Source organism: Pleurodeles waltl, chromosome 8 (genome assembly GCF_031143425.1).
Source record: "Pleurodeles waltl isolate 20211129_DDA chromosome 8, aPleWal1.hap1.20221129, whole genome shotgun sequence".
In the NCBI taxonomy this organism is placed as follows: Eukaryota; Metazoa; Chordata; class Amphibia; order Caudata; family Salamandridae; genus Pleurodeles; species Pleurodeles waltl.
In genome coordinates this window covers 463859876-463877386 of record NC_090447.1, presented here as the reverse complement: position 1 = coordinate 463877386, position 17511 = coordinate 463859876, and the positions used below count along the sequence as shown (strand labels likewise).

The 17511-nt window shown below is 41.9% G+C and overlaps 1 protein-coding gene across 1 annotated transcript in view; it reads right to left on the bottom strand.

Moving 5' to 3' along the window:
• Positions 1–17511, bottom strand: part of IL1R2 (interleukin 1 receptor type 2) — a 76248-nt gene that overhangs the window by 5190 nt on the left and 53547 nt on the right. The window contains exon 8 of the mRNA XM_069204427.1: positions 9306–9451. Coding sequence (XP_069060528.1) covers positions 9306–9451 — 146 coding nt within the window. The remainder of the gene's footprint in view (positions 1–9305; positions 9452–17511) is intronic.

Sequence of the window (17511 nt, the reverse complement as noted above, 5' to 3'; positions counted from 1 at the left end):
ACATTCAGCGTCCCCTTATGGGAAATTTTCAATCAATTCAAACCACCCGAGGTGCTCTTTTTTGAGACGATGTCTAAAAAAAGATCACACACCACAATCCTGTGAAACATCTGCTCTCAAAATGAGGATGCCTACTAATCTAAGCATTTTGAGAGACTGAGCCATGGAGGGTGACCACTGAAATTCCTGCCACCACATCTTGCACAGAGAACAGGTCCTTATCAAGGTCCTTGCTAAATTAATAGTGATCACAGTCCATCATATGTGTGCCCAGTGCAGACTAGGCACATGTGTTGTATTAAAAAAAACTGCAAGGTGAACTTGTGCTTGTAATGGGGACAGAGAAGCAGGGAAATATGGAATACTCATTTCAAACCACTCCTCTGTCTTTCCCTGATCTCAGATGATTTGATTTTAAAAAGAAGGCTGGGATCCCTCCTCCCCACTACCTGCCTACAACTCCTTATTCCAGTGAGGCAGGTGTTTTTACTTACTCATTAGGGCCCCTGCACTTTGTCTCGAAAGGCTTCCTGGGGGAAGTTGTGCTAATTTTCTATGTGCACCTCCCAAGAGCCTGCTTGCCCCTGGGCCTGTGTCAGTGAAATGGCATGGGTGCAGGATCACAGGCATTCCCCTCACTTAAGTGGAATCACACCACGCACAAATGAGGTAAAGCCTCACAGTTTGCATTGGCACGAAATGTGCATCCACCTTACTGGTGTCACAGAAGGGGCTACAACAATGTTGATATTTGGATCTTTAAAACAGAAGTGCCTCGAGGACTCAGAAAACGGGTGCAAATGCATAGTCTGCCTAAAGGCAAAACTGTAATAGGACCTATTTTGTTAATCAAAGTACTCACTGTAGCAGACTTCATATTGTCACTGAGTTATGTGAGGTATATTCAAGATAAAAACCATTGCTGAATTATAAACTACTTCTTCTATTGAAACAAGTAATTGGTGAGGCCAGCCAAAGGTGGTAGATTGAGAGAACAGGCATTTTGTGATGTATGGCTTCCATAGGAAATGTCTATAATGACATTGGTTACTGACTGCTGGTTACTCACTGCAATTGTGTAGCAATAGTGGGAAACAAAAGTTGTTTCCCAATGTAGCTATGTCATAAAGAACTTCTAGACTTCGCTGGCAGGGCTCTCTTAGAGCCTCTCAGTAAAGCATTGGCTATTGCACAGCTTTGGGATGGGAGGCTGGGAAGGCACAGAGGGTGGTCGATGCTAGGAAAGGATGTTGTTTTACTTTTGGGACAGAGCAGAGAGGCTTTGTTAAGATGACTCCAATACTACTCTGCCCAGTAGAGCATTTACAAACAGGGGCAAATGGTTTGGGTGGGCCACGTGACCCATTAAAGCATAGCTAGTTAACAGTGAGTAACAGGGATGGTTTACATTTCATGGGCAACTCAAGGTGTCATTGTCTATTTGCTGTAACGCAGAGCCCCTTGATGGAAAACACCTCAATTATTTACTGTTACAATCAACAATTCTATGTATAATACAGGAGCATGGAATCCCTGTAAAAAGGTCTAACTGGAAGTTTCTTATTATAGTAGAGTTGTAACATTTCTTGCCACCTGCAATAAAGAAATTTTGTAGCTGCTCAACTGTAATAAGTTATTACAGTTGACTTCTGAGGCCACAGTGTCTGAGGCCAGCAACCAGGATTAAAGACAGGTCACTACAACTGCAGTTTCAATAACGAAAATGGGAACTGGCTTTTTCTTCTTCTGATATGTCTTATTTAAAAGAAGGCTTGCAGAAAGGTAATGTTCATGGCAACATGCCCTTTTCATGCTATACGTCATTATAAGAAAGATTGAATCTCTACATGTTTCTACACAATTTATGCCACAGCATTTTTAACTAACATATTTGAAACTGCTCCTACTATCTGTCTGTAAACATTACCAGCTGTTTTTGGTGTATTTAATTTCACAGTACAGATTCTGCTTGTATTACTTTTACTACAAGGAACATGAAAAATCAAGACACCAAGGATTTAATCAGTTTTGGAGAAGGTAATGGTGTGACCATGTAATATAGGAAATGGGTGTTCCCCCAAAAGATTGAAGCAGAAATCTCTATGACACCAAATTTCATGGACACAATATTGAAAGACAAAATATTGAAAGGTAAGTGAGTATATACTTTTTATACCGAACGCCACGTGTATGCACCTTGGCGATATAGGTGTAAGTAAATACTTCTTCTATATGCACTTACTTTTCAATATTTTGTCCCTAAATATTCTGTCCACAATATTAGTGTATATTGATATTTCTAGTCTCAACATTCAGTAGTATAATCCAAGGAATAAAGAGTGTTGTGCACTGAAAACTGATTCACAAAACGTGCTTACAAATTGTGCGCCAACTCTTTTCCGAATCAATTCAGTTTTTGCAAATTAACCTATGGAGTTATAGGTGGCTTCACAAAATGCTGATTCGCAAGGGGTGTCAGAATGACCTGCCTAATGAATATACATTAGGCAGGTCGCAATTAGCGACACTTGTAATTGGCCACAATCACAGGGATGGCGGACTGCAAGGGACAGCAGACCATTATGTCTGTGATTGTGTTAAATATTTTTTATGAAGTCCATTTTTCCTAAAGAAAATAAGACTGTGCTTATATTTAAAAAAAGTTTTTTTTGTTTCTTTTTTTAAGGTTTCATTGACAGTTGGCAATGGTCATGGAAACACTGCCAACTCTACCTGAAACGTTTTTCAATATTTGGAAAATGGATGTGACGTCAGGGAGTATTTCACACCCCCTCCTGCTTGTGAATTCGGCACGGCTAGCAAAGCCATTTTACGAACCAGAAAGAGTTTTCTGACTCATAAAATGTCTTTTGTACATATAGAAAAGTCTTTTTGAGGTTACAAACCATGGTAATTTTGTGAATTGTCAGGTCTGCAATATCAAAAGGGCTTTGTGCATGAAGCCCAAAATTCCATCTGTCATACATTAAAATATAATATAATATCATAAATGAACCCGACCTTCAGCCTCATTCCTCTATGTGGTCACATAATTCCTCTGTCTTGCAATATCCTTGTAATGTATGACATGTGGTTCTTTATCCCACATATAATACCTGGAAGCCTACAATTCCAATGTAAAAATCTGTCTCTGATTTCCTTATTATAGACAAAGCTTTCAACTGTAATAAGTTATTACAGTTGTAATGTGATGTCATAATGTCTGCTGACAGAGCCAGTAGCCATGTTTAAATGCAGGTCACAGAGCATTCGTTGCACCTTCAGTTTGAACAATTAAACCAGAACTGAATTTTCTTCTTATGATCTGTGTTTCTAAAATTAACAATAAACAGCAGAAAGGAAGGAGAAATGTATGGCAATGTGTTTATGTTTTGTGTATAGTGCATTTCAGGAAAGAAAGAATGGCTCAGTTACTACTCATTCTTAGCCACAGCTTCATTTTAAACATATTTTTACTCTGATTAGAATTACACTGATTCTCTGCAACGTATTACTCACTGCTTTTTCATATGTTTAACTTTGCATTTAAGAGTTGCTTTGATTCTCCATATCTACAACTATACTTTCTATTTCATACAAAGAGCAAGGAATTAGAGACTTTAAGAGGTTTGTGGGAAGAATGATGGTGGAAATATAATACTTTCTGATGTAGGTTAAAAAGTGCATTAGAGTTCCTTGAACTAAGGAACAAAATCAGCCTTCGGCCTTGTTCCTCTATGGACTCAGAATTCCTCTTTGCAATATCCTTATAATGAACAGCGGGGGTATATTTTCAATGTTAAAAAAGTATATGGGTGTGATCTTAAAAGCCTTCAACATTCTCTGTAAAGCCGCAGTGGTAGCACTAATCCTATGACGTAGGACTTCCATACAGTAAAGAAGTCAGTTTATTAATGCTCCAAGGCCCCACTCTGAGTAGGTGAGAAGAAGATGAGAAATACTATTCAGTGAGGCTTTTGACACGCAAGGCAAATAATTCACATTCCAAATGTTTCCCTAGGAAACGAGACATAACACGCAGAATCTGATTTAGTCCACCTAACTCTGCATTTTTTTCTGGCATTTTACAAGTAATATAGGTAGGTATGATATGTCGACAAATGTCAAGGGAAAACAGCGGAAATAAAATAATCACACAACTCCGAAATCCAACCACTATGTAAACTCTGGTTTACAGCATGATCAGAATTTAAACCACAACTCATAGTGAGGCCTAGGATAAGGACTTCCTGATGCGTTTTCTCCAAATCACTTATACGCTTTTGACTTCTTGAATTCTATGATCTGTAGCGGCTCAAATGTTTTATTTTTTGACATTTTAAGGTGTATTTTGTAGCCTTTGGCTCAAGTGTATCATGGTTTTAGTATTGGGCTAAAAATGCATTTAGATTTAAGGCCACAATCTATTACCACTTAAGGTTTACAGCCAAATCACGATGCATTTGACTAGTGTTGTTAAGCTATGTTGTTATAACTGTACAGTCTTCTACATGGGAACACAATTCTGGAGACGAAGGGGGTATGTGTCATCAGAGGTCGAGACAGTGTAGCAAGAAAACTAGAATAGGAAGCATCCGAAAGGACGATTCCATAATCTAATTATGTTTAACAGATCTTTTTCACACAGGGCCTAGACTACTTGCACAGCCAGGATCTCACACAATGGATTAGAACGGCTCAACATATTCACAACACTCATTTAAGATGTTACAGGAACTTCAAATTAAAGATGATTAAGATGATTAAAGATGATGATCCTCAAGATTAAGCAAGATTTCCATTTTTCTGAAAGAAGAACTCACTGGAAGGATTCTAAGGCATAAAGTTCCCCCACGTAGCAGAGTTGCCAGCTGTAGTCTTACGGCCTCCGAGGTGACTAACCAGAATACATGCTCCAGCATATAATGATTCCCAGAGGAACAGTAGTCGTTGTGCCAAGAGCAAACTCTAGAAGTGATTCTCACTGACAAAGATGCAAAGCGGGGTATGCTAATGAATCACATTGCAATTCTACTCACATCTACATAAAGTTTAATTACGTCCAACGTCAGGTTGATTATGTGACTTTCAAGTTAGTCACAGATAATGTGACACTCTATTGAGGACTAAGGTGACTCCTGTACCCACTAGGAGAATAACTCCAGATGTGTACTAGAACCACTACTGCGGTTGTATCTGTGAACTAAAATCATGTAAGTGCCCCTGTTGTCCAACATGAGGTGCCTGGCACACCATGGAGTGTGCACTATTTATGAAGTGACCTGTCACCCAGCTGCACTTAGCAGCATCTACTACACTCATCAACCACTTAATAATAGTGATACTTTTCTCACTGTCTTGGGAGAAGGAACAGTCTCATTTACTGCCTCTTTGTGATCATTAGATGTGCATCACTTTGTGATCATTAGATGTGCCTTAGGTCCAAGCAAGAGCATCAGGCACATGTTTTCGCTTGCAGAATCTAGGTGGTGTGGGAGACAGTTCTTCTCATTGACCTCATTGACCTGAGCAAGTCTGGGTACACTGAATGCTACCATCATTATCACCATCCAGCCTCTACTGCAGAAACCTGGTGCTATATTAGATGCAACATCACACTTGATGATGCATTGATTTATATGCAGCTATATTCAGGATGAAGGCCCTTTGATTTGCATATATGGTTAATCAGCTGCTCATGATTAAAAAGTTAGAATTGGTAGCCTGTTAGCAGTGCTTAATTTGAGTTGTTGGTGTCCAGTGCTCAGCACATAGGGGGTCATTACAACCTTGGCGGTACAGGACCGCCAGGGCTGAAATGACGGAAGCACCGCCAACAGGCTGGTGGTGCTCCCCTGGTCATTACGACTGCGGTGGAAGCGCTGCGGTCGCACCGCCGGGGCCAGCGGTTTCCTGCCACAATGGCCCCGGCGGTAGTAATCCGCCAGGGCAGCGCTGCCCACGGGATTACAAGTCCCCTTACCGCCATCCTTTTCCTGGCAGTTTGAACTGCCAGGAAAAGGCTGGTGGTATGGGGATTTGGGGGGGCCGTGACCGCCGGGACCATTTGGAGCCAGCTCCCATGTTGCGTCCCACATCCCCGCTGGGCCGGCGGGCGGAAACTCTCCATCGGAAATTCTCCCAGCGGGGATGTCATAATGGGCACTGCGGGAATGTGGCCGCACAGCGGTTACAACATTGGCGGGCGGCGGTTGCCACCCGCCAATGTTGTAATGACCCCCTTAATTCTCAACATCAGCACTAATGACAGGCCACCATATGGTGGTGCTGTCTGTCCAATTTTGAGGTGAGCACATCAACACTGTTTAATAAATGAATATACATTAAAAATGAATAATAGCTGCCGCCCATGTCATTCTTATGCTTTATTCAGCCTGAAATAGTCAGAATTATCTGACCTTTAGGAGTGCCGCGAGCCCTGACTGGTGAAAATGAGTGTAGGAAAAATCTTTAGAGGTTGAGCACTGCCTGTTAATGACACGTTCTAACCTCAGTCACCATGGCACCTGAGCTTTGCGCCGTCTTCATCTACCAGTAGGGATGATCAGAACCTACACAACCTAGTAGACTGGGCTTTGCTAATTATTCCATCAAAAGTGAGTAATTATCAGAACTCACATTAATAGCTTTTAAACAACAATGTGTATTTCACTTATCTAAGTCTGGAAAATGTTTCCTGTAGCTACATGGCCACTTCCGCCATGTGTGCTAAGAAGACAAATGTGTACATTTGTTTAACTTGATTTGATGATTGCATTTTCGATTCAGTTCAGTGAAATATCAAACGCTTGAATAACTGATTCTTGAACTACACGCAGGGAGTGAGAGAGAAAAGCATGGATTATTCCATTGAACAGACAGAAGTCACTGGTTTGGGCCTCACTACTAGTCAGTTAATATGTGAGCTAATACCTCGCCTAGTAAATATTGATAACATGGGGTGTGGCATTCACTGGGTGTAGTAGTACCTTTCAATTATGCACCTTGAATGAGGTATTGTGTAGTTTTACATCTTACTTTACTCTGCTGTGAAGGGTGAAACAATGTATATTGCAGGTATTCTGCAAGTTTTTCCTGCCACAATTTATGCAGGGATTTTTTTTCTGCTTGCAGTAATTTAGCACACGCTGAAATCCAGATATGGTTTGCAGCTGAAAACTGAGTTCCCTGGCCACAAGAGCAGTACATATAAAATCATTAAAAAAAATTATTGAAGTTCCTGAATAAGTTTTTCAATTGGAGTCTGGAGCACAGACAGTACACAAGGTTTATTTTAAACCTTTTTTACCAGCTTATGATATTCCAAATCTTTGATTAAAACACCCACTGTGAGAAATTGCGTTGTGGGTTGACTGGGGTGCGAACCCTGGTCAAGCAACAGCCACAATCCCCTGCAGGGTGAACCACAAAACGTCACTAAATTAAACTACGCTTGAACCATGGTAGCTAGGCACAAAAAGCAGTCAGGCTAAACTTAGAGGCAATGTGTTCAGTATTTATGCAGTACACAACCAGCAACACAGTGAAAACACAACACAATAAAAATCCTAAACCAATTTAGAAAAATAGAGAATATTTTAATAAATTATTTTACATCAAAACCATATACATCTAATTAGTAGAAGCAGAGTTCTGAATTTATAAAGTTTAAGGATCAAAATAGCAAGTCAGTTTTATAAAATGGCCTCCTGGGCACCTTTAGCACCACAACCAAGCGTCCAGAAGTGCGGGGGCCTCTTAGGGGTGCAAGACCCGCTCAGACTGGGTCCAGGTGCAGGTTTAAGATGGCGGGAGCCTGTTATTTCCCTGTGGCTCAAAATAGGAGACCAGCTGAACTAGCCCTTGGAGTCACTTCTGGGGTCCTGGGTATAGTTGGTGATGGAGGGCTCTGCAGCACAGCTGATCTCTAAAAGTCCCAAAAGGCATCAGGCAGCAAATCAGTCCTTCAAGGTACAGCAGCAGTCTGGTAGAGTGCACAGCAGGTCACAGCAGTAGGCAATCCTCTGAGAGTCCTTCCACAGGTCCAGTAGTGAACTGAGGAGCAGTTTGGATAGCACTCTTTTTATATCCTAGTGCCCTTCTCCTAGAAGTTGGGAGACGTTTCCAGAAGGGTTCTCTGAAGTTCCAGGAATTTCCTGCCTTCCCTGCCCTGGTTCCTAGCTGGCTGCACTGGCAATACAGAGTGGTTAAGTCTATTGTGTGGTGGCAGAGCCCAGCCTACTCAGTTGCAAATGGGGCTGTGCTTAGTTCTGCCCCACCCCCATCAAGTCAGTTAATGGCCGAATCAGGCTCTGCTAATCCCTCTACTGTGTGACTGTCTGGGGTGAATTCACAAAGTCCCAATTGTCAGTTATACCCAGTCATGTCACCTAAGGCCAGTTACCGGCATAGAGGGCTAAGGGCAGGAAAGTGACAACGTTTTAAAAGTGGAATTCTGATGATAAATCTGACCTTACCATTAAAGAGGGTTTATCATTACAAGTTCTTAGGTGGCAAAAATGACATATCTACCACCTCTGATTTAGGAATAACAATATATTAATTTTAATAAAGAATTCCCAGTCTTACTCTAAGGGAGGGGTAGGCCTCTCAGTAGTGAGAAAACAAATTTAGAAGTTTTTCAATACTAGAACATGTAAATTCTAAAAAGTACATGTCCTACCTTTTAATTACACTGCACCCTGCCCTATAACCTACTTTAGGGGTGACGTATGAAATAAAAGGGTTTGTTTAAGGCTTGGCAATGGGTTTTAAATGCCAAGTCAACATGGCAGTGGGACACTGCCTTCAGGCTGCATTGGGAGGCCTGGGACACGTTTTAAGGTGCCACTTAAGTGGGTGGCACAATAGGTGCTGCAGGCCTACTGGCAACATTTAATTTACAGGCCCTGGGTATGTGGTCTACCACTCTACAAGGGACTTGCATGTAAATTAAAAATGCCAATCTGGTATATGCCAGTCAAACCATGTTTAGAAGAGTGAGCACATACACTTTAGCATTGGATAGCAGTGGTAAAGTGCACAGAGTCCTAAGGCCAACAGAGCAAATATCTAGACAAAATGGAGGCAAGCAGGCACGAAGTTTGGGGGAAGACCACCCTAAGGCTGACAAGTCTAACACCAACCGAGTGAACTGTAAGTAGTAATCCAAGGCCATCGTTCTGTAAATTACCACTTTAAATCTTCCTTTCTGACAGAGGAAAATTGAATAGAATCAATTAAAAAACTTGCAGGGGAAGTAGGCAAATAGGTGCCAACACCACCTGTCATCATGTGAATTATACCTGCTGGTCTTAGTTGAGCCGGAAGCATATGGATTCCATAGTCATTGTGTGCGGTGCATGTAAAATCTGTGTTAAAATCCTCTTCTTTCACTTCATCGAAAACAAGCTGTACTTCGATATAATTGCCATCATTTTCTGTTGTTGCCCTAGAGAGGGAAAGACAATATAAATGTTTAAAGACCTACATTTAATGCACGAGGCATGATCAAAATCTGAAAAGTGTAACAGCTTGCAGTATTCACATCTACCCCATTACTGAAAAACCTTATAAAGACAGATTACCCATAAGGACAGTCCCACTGTGTTCTGAGTCAAACACAGAAAGTTGATACCTCATAATCAAGTAAGCTTGTGCTTAGATTTGGTGTGTTACAAGTGACGATTCCTGAGCTTAGACCGAGATTAATTCAAGTATTCTATTCATCACTGTTTTGTATAATTATTATTATTATTATAAATAAGTAGGATAGGTATGCCCAGAAGTGGATCCTGTGGTCACTGTGCCAACTGAACCAATCTGTACCCAGCTGATGAGCCCATAACTTGGACAAAAGCGGTCCTGGGTTGCATGTGTGCCGGTTCAGGGAGTACCTGACTTGGCCGCCATCTATCATTCTTTTATATACTTATTGTGTTGCCCTAAGTGGGATGGATACTTCCAGACTTCGGTCCGTGCACACTTTGTCACTGGAACCAACCTGTACCCGGCTGATGAGTCCATAACTAAAGCAAAGCGGGTCCAGGGTCGCTTGTGTCGTGGTTCAGGGACGACCCAGATTGGCAGTTCAGGCTGGACTGCTCCAATGGCAGCAGGCTCAAGACTGATTTGTATATAGCTGGGTCCAAACTGAGGTGGCTTGGTGTGCAAAATAAGGATGAATTTGGATGCGGCCCAGAGTGATTACTCGTGGATGAGATTAATTCAAGCATTCCTTCCATCACTGTATTGTATACTTGGACAGAGAGCTCAGCGGGGATGAGGAATGGGACCTGAGGCATGAAGAGGGAGGGATGAAGATGTCCTAAAAGAAGACAGGATAGTATACATTTTAGGATTTCCTCATTTGCTCACTTTGCTCATCACTTGTGAAGTGAGTAAGTTGGCTGATCAGTGAGAGGTGACAAATGAAGTGTAGTAAAAGAAGAGCGTGGAATGAGGAATAGAGAATAAGACATGAGAAGGGATGGTTGAGGGGTGACAACTGAGGAATAAAGAGGAGATGGTGTGGATCAATGCACGAGGACTAAATGAGGAGTGAGAAATGGGCCGTAGAGACTGAGGGCTGAAGAGTAATGTGAGTTGAAAAGTGAGGATGGGGAATGCGGAAAGAGGGGGGAATAGGGGATGGAGTGTAAGGATGACAACTGAGGGATAAGGAGTGGAGAGTAAGGGATGAGAAGTTAGAAATGAGGAGTGAGGGAGGAGTACAGAGGGAAAAGGCCTGAGTAATGAGAAATGATGGCTAAAGAATGAGGCATGATAATATCCTAAAATAGACGCTGTATATGAGAATACTGTTCAACATGCAGATACATTGACTACATAAAACTTACTTCTTATTTCTTTTGTATAATCTAACTTTGGCCAGATCCATCTCTTGCAAACTATTTCTTGAAATATCTTTGTGGTCGAAGTTCACTATACTATGCAGTAAATAGCAGTAGACGTCAAATATCCTGAGACCCACTTTATCCTACATCCCCCTCCATTGCTTCAACCTCACGTTTCACTTTCATGCTGTGCTTCGCTTGTGCTTTTAGCACACATCCTCTTAGAGACTACCCTCTTCTTGCAATTGGAATGTGAACAGATGTCAGTGTGGAACGGAGGGCTCTAAGGTGGGTACTTCATGGTGGGCAAGGGGGCAGGAGGGGGTATTCACAGACAGTGAGGGTGTAAACATGACTGTGTAGCAATGCAAGATATGGTAAGAGGTTAGCTGCTGATTAGAAAATAATGTCAGTGGTGCAGCGACAGCAAAGAAAGCAGTTAAAAAAGGCAAGAAAAATGCAACACATTTTTTTAGTCTTAATTGGTATATGATTGTAGTGATTTTGTATTACTTTTTTTCTTAAAAACAGGATACTAAGTTAAATAACATAACTGATTACTATGGTTGAGACATCTGCTTTATGTGTTACACTAAAGTACCAATAATATGGAGCAAAGATTTAATCATTGAAAAAAATGTCTTTTGGGAGTTGTGGTGACATTTTATAATGAAGGTTAAGGGGTGGGATATTAGGTATCCAGATCTTGGGAATAGCACAAGTTAAACTTTTACTGCTGGAATAAATGTAGCTTGGCAGGTCAGGTCACAAGTGCAGTTCCTAGCACGGCCATCTTTGCCTTCCATCCGCCTAAAAGTGATACTTTCAGTAAAATAAATAAGGTAACATTAGCACTTCTTAGATAATGTTCTTAGAAATGGTAGACGTGTGGTATAAATTGCCATATAAAAACGAGTTTATTTTATATTACTCAACCAATGAAGACTGATGTGAAGGGCACTCTTGCCCCAGTCATGTAGTGTCTCTCGAAGCCCATGCCCATGTTGGCCCTTCCCTTGTGAAGCTTCTGATATAACTATGGCCTTGCACCTTGTCTGAGACGGGACTTTTTCTCGATGTTTCTCTGTTTGCTCTGCAAACAGGCTGCAGGAGCCTGAGAAGACAATGAGCAATGAAAGGAGAATTTTCATCAAATGCATGCTGAAATCCCAATTATTAGTACAGTGCATGCTGAAACATCAGGGCCTTATTTAGAGTTTGTTGAGTGTGATACTCAGTCACAAATGTGGCAGATGTCCAGTCCGCCATATTGCAGGTGCATTATTTCCTATGGCACTTGTAATATGGTGGACAGGATATCTGCCACGATTTGATCGAGTATCTCGTACGTCAAACTCTAACTAAGGCCCTTAGTTTTGATTATTAAGGTAATTTTAATCTGCTATGTAAAGCCCCAAGTGATGCCACATTTTATGAATATTTTAAGATTTTTAATGGTGTTCACTTAATGGAAGATCTGAAAGCCTAGTGCCATTTGTTTGCAGACCCTCCCACACATTTGATGTTGTGTGCAGGAGTGTGTAAAGTTGCCAATATTCTCTCATAAACTTCCCATAATTCTTGTGAATACTACAATTGCCAGGAGTCCACCAGGTTTTCAGTTTCTGGGTTATCACATTAATATAGGGAACCCTCACAAAGCTTTTTATTTCTTTGAAGGAAAAAAAGATTACAATGATCCATCCGTGTTCAGCGTCCACAATCACTTGCGAGCAAATATTACCTTTGCAGGGACAGACTATCTTAGTGTGGAAATATAAGCAAATATTGAGTTTTCACAGACTATGGGGTCGATTATGGCTTAGGCAGACAGAAAAGCCCGTCTGCCGAAGTCCAGACGGTAAGGTTGCCGCCAGTGCAGCTGCCTCCCCGTCTCCCCATTACGAGTTTCCCACTGGGTCAGCTGGCAGAAACTCTGTGGGAAACGGCCTACTGCATTGTCGCCAGCTCGTAATAGAGACGGCGGCAATGCTACAGTGCGGAGAGTGCACTAGCACCCATTGCAAAGTTCACTGTCTGCAAAGCAGACAGTGAACTTTGCGACGGGGCTGGCTGGGGGGGCCCTGCACAGCCCATGCCAAGTGCATAGGCAGTGCAGGGGCTGCCTTGGGCCCCCCTGCACCCTGTCTCTGCCAGCCGTTTCATGGGTAGTCGTAATCCCCAGGGCAGCATTGCTTGCAACACTGCCCTGGAGGATTAGGACTGCCAGCACTACCAGTCCGTCCTGTAGCAGTAAAGTGGCAGTGCTGGTGGTGTGACCACAGCACTACTGCTGCGGTCATAAGGTGGCAGTCAGACCGCCACCACGACCCTGGCGGTCGAAGACCACTAGGGTCTAATGAGGGCCTATAGGTAAGCCAGTAAAATGTCACACCCCTAGCTGCATGAGATGGTGCAAACTCGATAGGGGCTCAGGTAGTGAATTACTTGTTAAAGAAAGTACGTTTGAGGTAGCAAGAGGAGAGGGAAAGGAGAATAGAAGTCTAGAATTTGCATTTGTCTGCTTAAATGTAGGATAGCAGCAGGTTATATAACTAAATCTACAAAGATTACCCAGCTCAATCAAACACATACGATCAGTCACAGAACGATGACATGTTATGTCAGCACAAAATAATTGAAATCTGTGATTTGTAAGGGTCTATGCAGGGCTCTTGAGTTGACGCATGACTCACCTAGCCATCACAACCTCAGACTTTAACCACATTACGCATGCAGTGTTTTCGGTTTCCATACCCGTGCCCACCACTCTGCCGATTGCAACTCAGTGGTTTGCAAAGACGCACTTTTAAACTTATTACATTCATTTGCGGACTACTTTTAAACCTGCAAGTCAGAATAGTTTGACTAGATAATGCATTTCAGCACAACAGGTGTTTTCCCGAGAAGTTGTAAAATCCTACCAATGCAAGGTAAGATTTTTCCACAAACAACGTGGGTACTGTTGTGGAAAAGTTAGCTCCTCGGTATGATTATGTGGTTAACTTAAAGGTTTAGTTTAAAAAAAATAGATGCTGATTTTGCAACGCAACTTTTAGGTGCATCCCAAATTGTACTCAAGCATATAGTTTTGTTAAAGTATTGTGTTATGGGGCAGTACAGGAAATGTTTGCTAAATTTGCATTATTGCCAAATTCTACCACTGTGCCCAGAGCGGGAATGTATTTTGTATCACGCTACTAACTTAAGAAACGTGAGAGGGTTTTGATGCATTTTCATTAAATATAGCATGTTTCAGAATATACTGCAGGACACTTCCATAAATGTGGTCTTTCATCCCCTAGCCCTTTTAATTATCTTTCTATCAGTCTTTCTTCCCTTCTTGTCTTGCTCTCTCTTTGGATTCTCCTTTGTTCTTGAAATCTCCTCCTACCTGTCTTTTGCTCCAGTGCCACCTCCCTACTGCCTATAAACTGTGCTAAAATGACACAGGGAGGATGATATTTAATGTTACGCGAATAAACCTTTTTCATCCAGGAGGCAACAATCTGGTCCCATTTTCCCCATGCGAAACACTGCGAACTAGAGCTCTATTCCGATTGATTTAAATGAGGTGAACCAGCAATAGATTTTCCACATTTGAGTTGAGCTAAAATAGAAAGACCCGGACTGGACTTCAATGTGCGGATGACACGGAGTGATCTGGTAACTTTACCAGCAATGGGAGCGGAAGATATTTGAAATGTAATACATAAGTGAACGACTGATCAATAAATAACCCCAAAATCTATTGACACTACAAAGTAATCCCAAAAGATGGCCGAAATGTGAGCTATATTGTGCTTCAGCCAGAAAGCTTTTATGCCCTTTTCATTGGCTGAAATGTAAAGTATTTGGGGGCTGGCAGTCATTTTTTATTGTACCACATGGAAGATGGAGTATTTATTCTGGAAGACCACTTATTAAATGCGGAAAGAACCATAATAGTACAATTTCACCTCCTGATGCACAACCACGCCAGCCCTTACTGAAGAAGGCTGATTTCAATTTGAATGTCAGAATATCAGGCAAAGAAATATCCTCAGTCATTAATATTGTATCCATAATATGGTTTACATTGCTATCATTAGATTAGATGTAGATTTTCTAACTCCAACTGGACACAATTTTTGAAAACAATATTTAGGACACCATATCTATGTATGGAAGTGTTCTGAAAACAATATTCAGGTCCCACACCTCAGAAGAATTGCAGAAGAGTAGCAGATTAGGGTTGACGTGTCACGTTGGTCAACAGCATATAACTAGAAGTGGAGGAATGGAGTTAATAATAAGAACTGATGTTAAGCTGAGATAGGGATCTAGCCTGGCTCTAGCAACCTATGAACAGGATCTAAGGCACCATGAATAATTCACTACAAGCTATCTGCTGTGTTACACAGCTGACATGTAACAGTTTCATGCTGTAGAAGGATCTAGATACATACAATGCATACTTGTTAAAATTCACTCATTTTTACATTTGATTATTAAATGTAATCATTGGCCTGATGGGTGTGAGAGGTCAACCGTGAGATTGGAAACCTCACTCATATATGCCAGTTCAACATATGTGGACATAGAATGACGAGGAGGCATCAATGGAAGATATGTGTGGAATGGGTGGAGTGATGCATGCATGTAAGGGTGTAAGCCCAAAACCTACCCTTCCTCAATAATTTTCTGTTCACTTGTTTTGAAATTAACAAGTTAGAAAACCTTCATGGCTGAATTGAACACTCTCTATTGCCCTCATTATGAGTAGCACAGTAAACTGTGAACCCTATGCAAAAATCTGCTCGGGCAGGGATCGCAATTTAAAAAGTTGCAATGTTTATCACAGTCAGTAATTACCAAGGATAATATATATCACAGCCCTCATTACATTTCAGTAGGTCAAACCTCCTGGTACTTAAAGAGGGAAACTGGCCTGTAAACCGCAAGACATTAATATTTTGTTGCAAGAGGCACCACAATTTACATGTTTTGTCCCGTTTTGAGTTCAAAACTTGTAAAGGCGATAAGTATCCCACCCGATAAATTCTGAAAATATCAGTGTCAGATATTATTGGGTGCACTAAATATCTAAACAAGCAGTGGACCACTCATAACAAGGACTATATTAATAAAAGGTCTGTGTTAGAACTGGCATCTTTAAGGTGGTCTTACTGCAGACTTTTTGCCTTTTACCTCCTGTTTTTGTTGTATCTTTTTGTTGGCCTTAGGACTCTGAGCACTTTTACCACTGCTGACCAGTGCTAAAGTGCATGTGCTTCTCCCCTAAATGTGGTAGCACTGGTGTATACACAATTGGTATATTTAATTTACTTGTAAGCCCCTTGTAAAGTGGTATACCATATATCCAGGGCCTGTAGCTTAAATGCTACTAGGGGGCCTGCAGCACTAATTGTGCCACCCACTTCAGTAGCCCTTAAAAATGTCTCAGGCCTGCCATTGCAGATCCAGTGTGTGCAGTTTTGCTGCCACTTCGATTTGGCATTTAAATCTACTTGCCAAGCATCAAACTCCCCTTATACTATGTATAAGGCACCCCTAAATTAGGCCTTACATAGCCCACAGAGCAGGGTGCGATATCAGTGAAATGCAGGACATGTACCTTTGAGTTTTACAGGTCCTGGTAGTGACAAACAGCCTATTTCGGTTTTCACTACAGTGAAGCCTGCTCCTCTCATAGGCTAGCATTGGGAATTCCTTAATATACTTTGAAGCAGTAATTCCTGATCAGAGAGGAGTAGCTATGTCATGTTTCATATCCTTAGAATGGAAATAATAATTCCTATTTACTGGTAAAGTCGGATTTAATATTACTATTTTAAAAATGCCACTTTTAGAAAGTGGGCATTTCACTGCTCTTACTGCTCTATGTGTCTGACAACCTGTCTCTAATACACGTTTGGACTGGGCTGGATGACAGCTACTTTTGTGCATTCTCTCCAGACAGCCACAACACAGGATACTCAAATGCACCTGCATTTATCTGCACACTGATGGGACTTTCGGGCAGGCAGGATGGGAGGGGTCCACACTTACCCTTCAAAAGGTAGTGACTTGATCCCACACGAAAGACTGATTATCCCCCCACACACAGATACCCTGTCAGACAGGGATGGCTTGATCGAGATCCTTGTGCACTTCAGAGAGTTCCTTTTAAGTCACCGCCGCCACTCAAAGACATTTTAGGGTATAAGTACTGGGTGGCTGGCCCCTCAAATCAGATCACTATTGGACTTGGGAATAACTCTGTTGGAGCAAAGACTGCTGTGCTGAAAGGATTGCCACTCTGCCTGTACTGACTGTTCCAAGGAACTGCTTCTCTACATCACTGAGCTGCTCTGCTGCCTGTTGATCTCTGCCATTCTGAGGACTAGGACTGGACCCATCCTGCTGAAAAGGTGTGTCTCCAAGGGCTTGCTGGCTTGCCCTCTGCAGTCTCAGGGCCATCAGAGACTGCTTGCAACTCTCCTGGTGCTGCTAGACTCTGCCATCTGTGAGTCCTTTCCTTGCCTGAGGTGCCCCGTTCCAGTCCTGGGCCTCAGTATTGGGCTCTGCAGCTGATTCCTGCAAAAACCAATTGCCTCGAGTGTGTGTAAAATGTTGCCACATAGATCCTTTCACATTGATGCAGTGGCTGCTC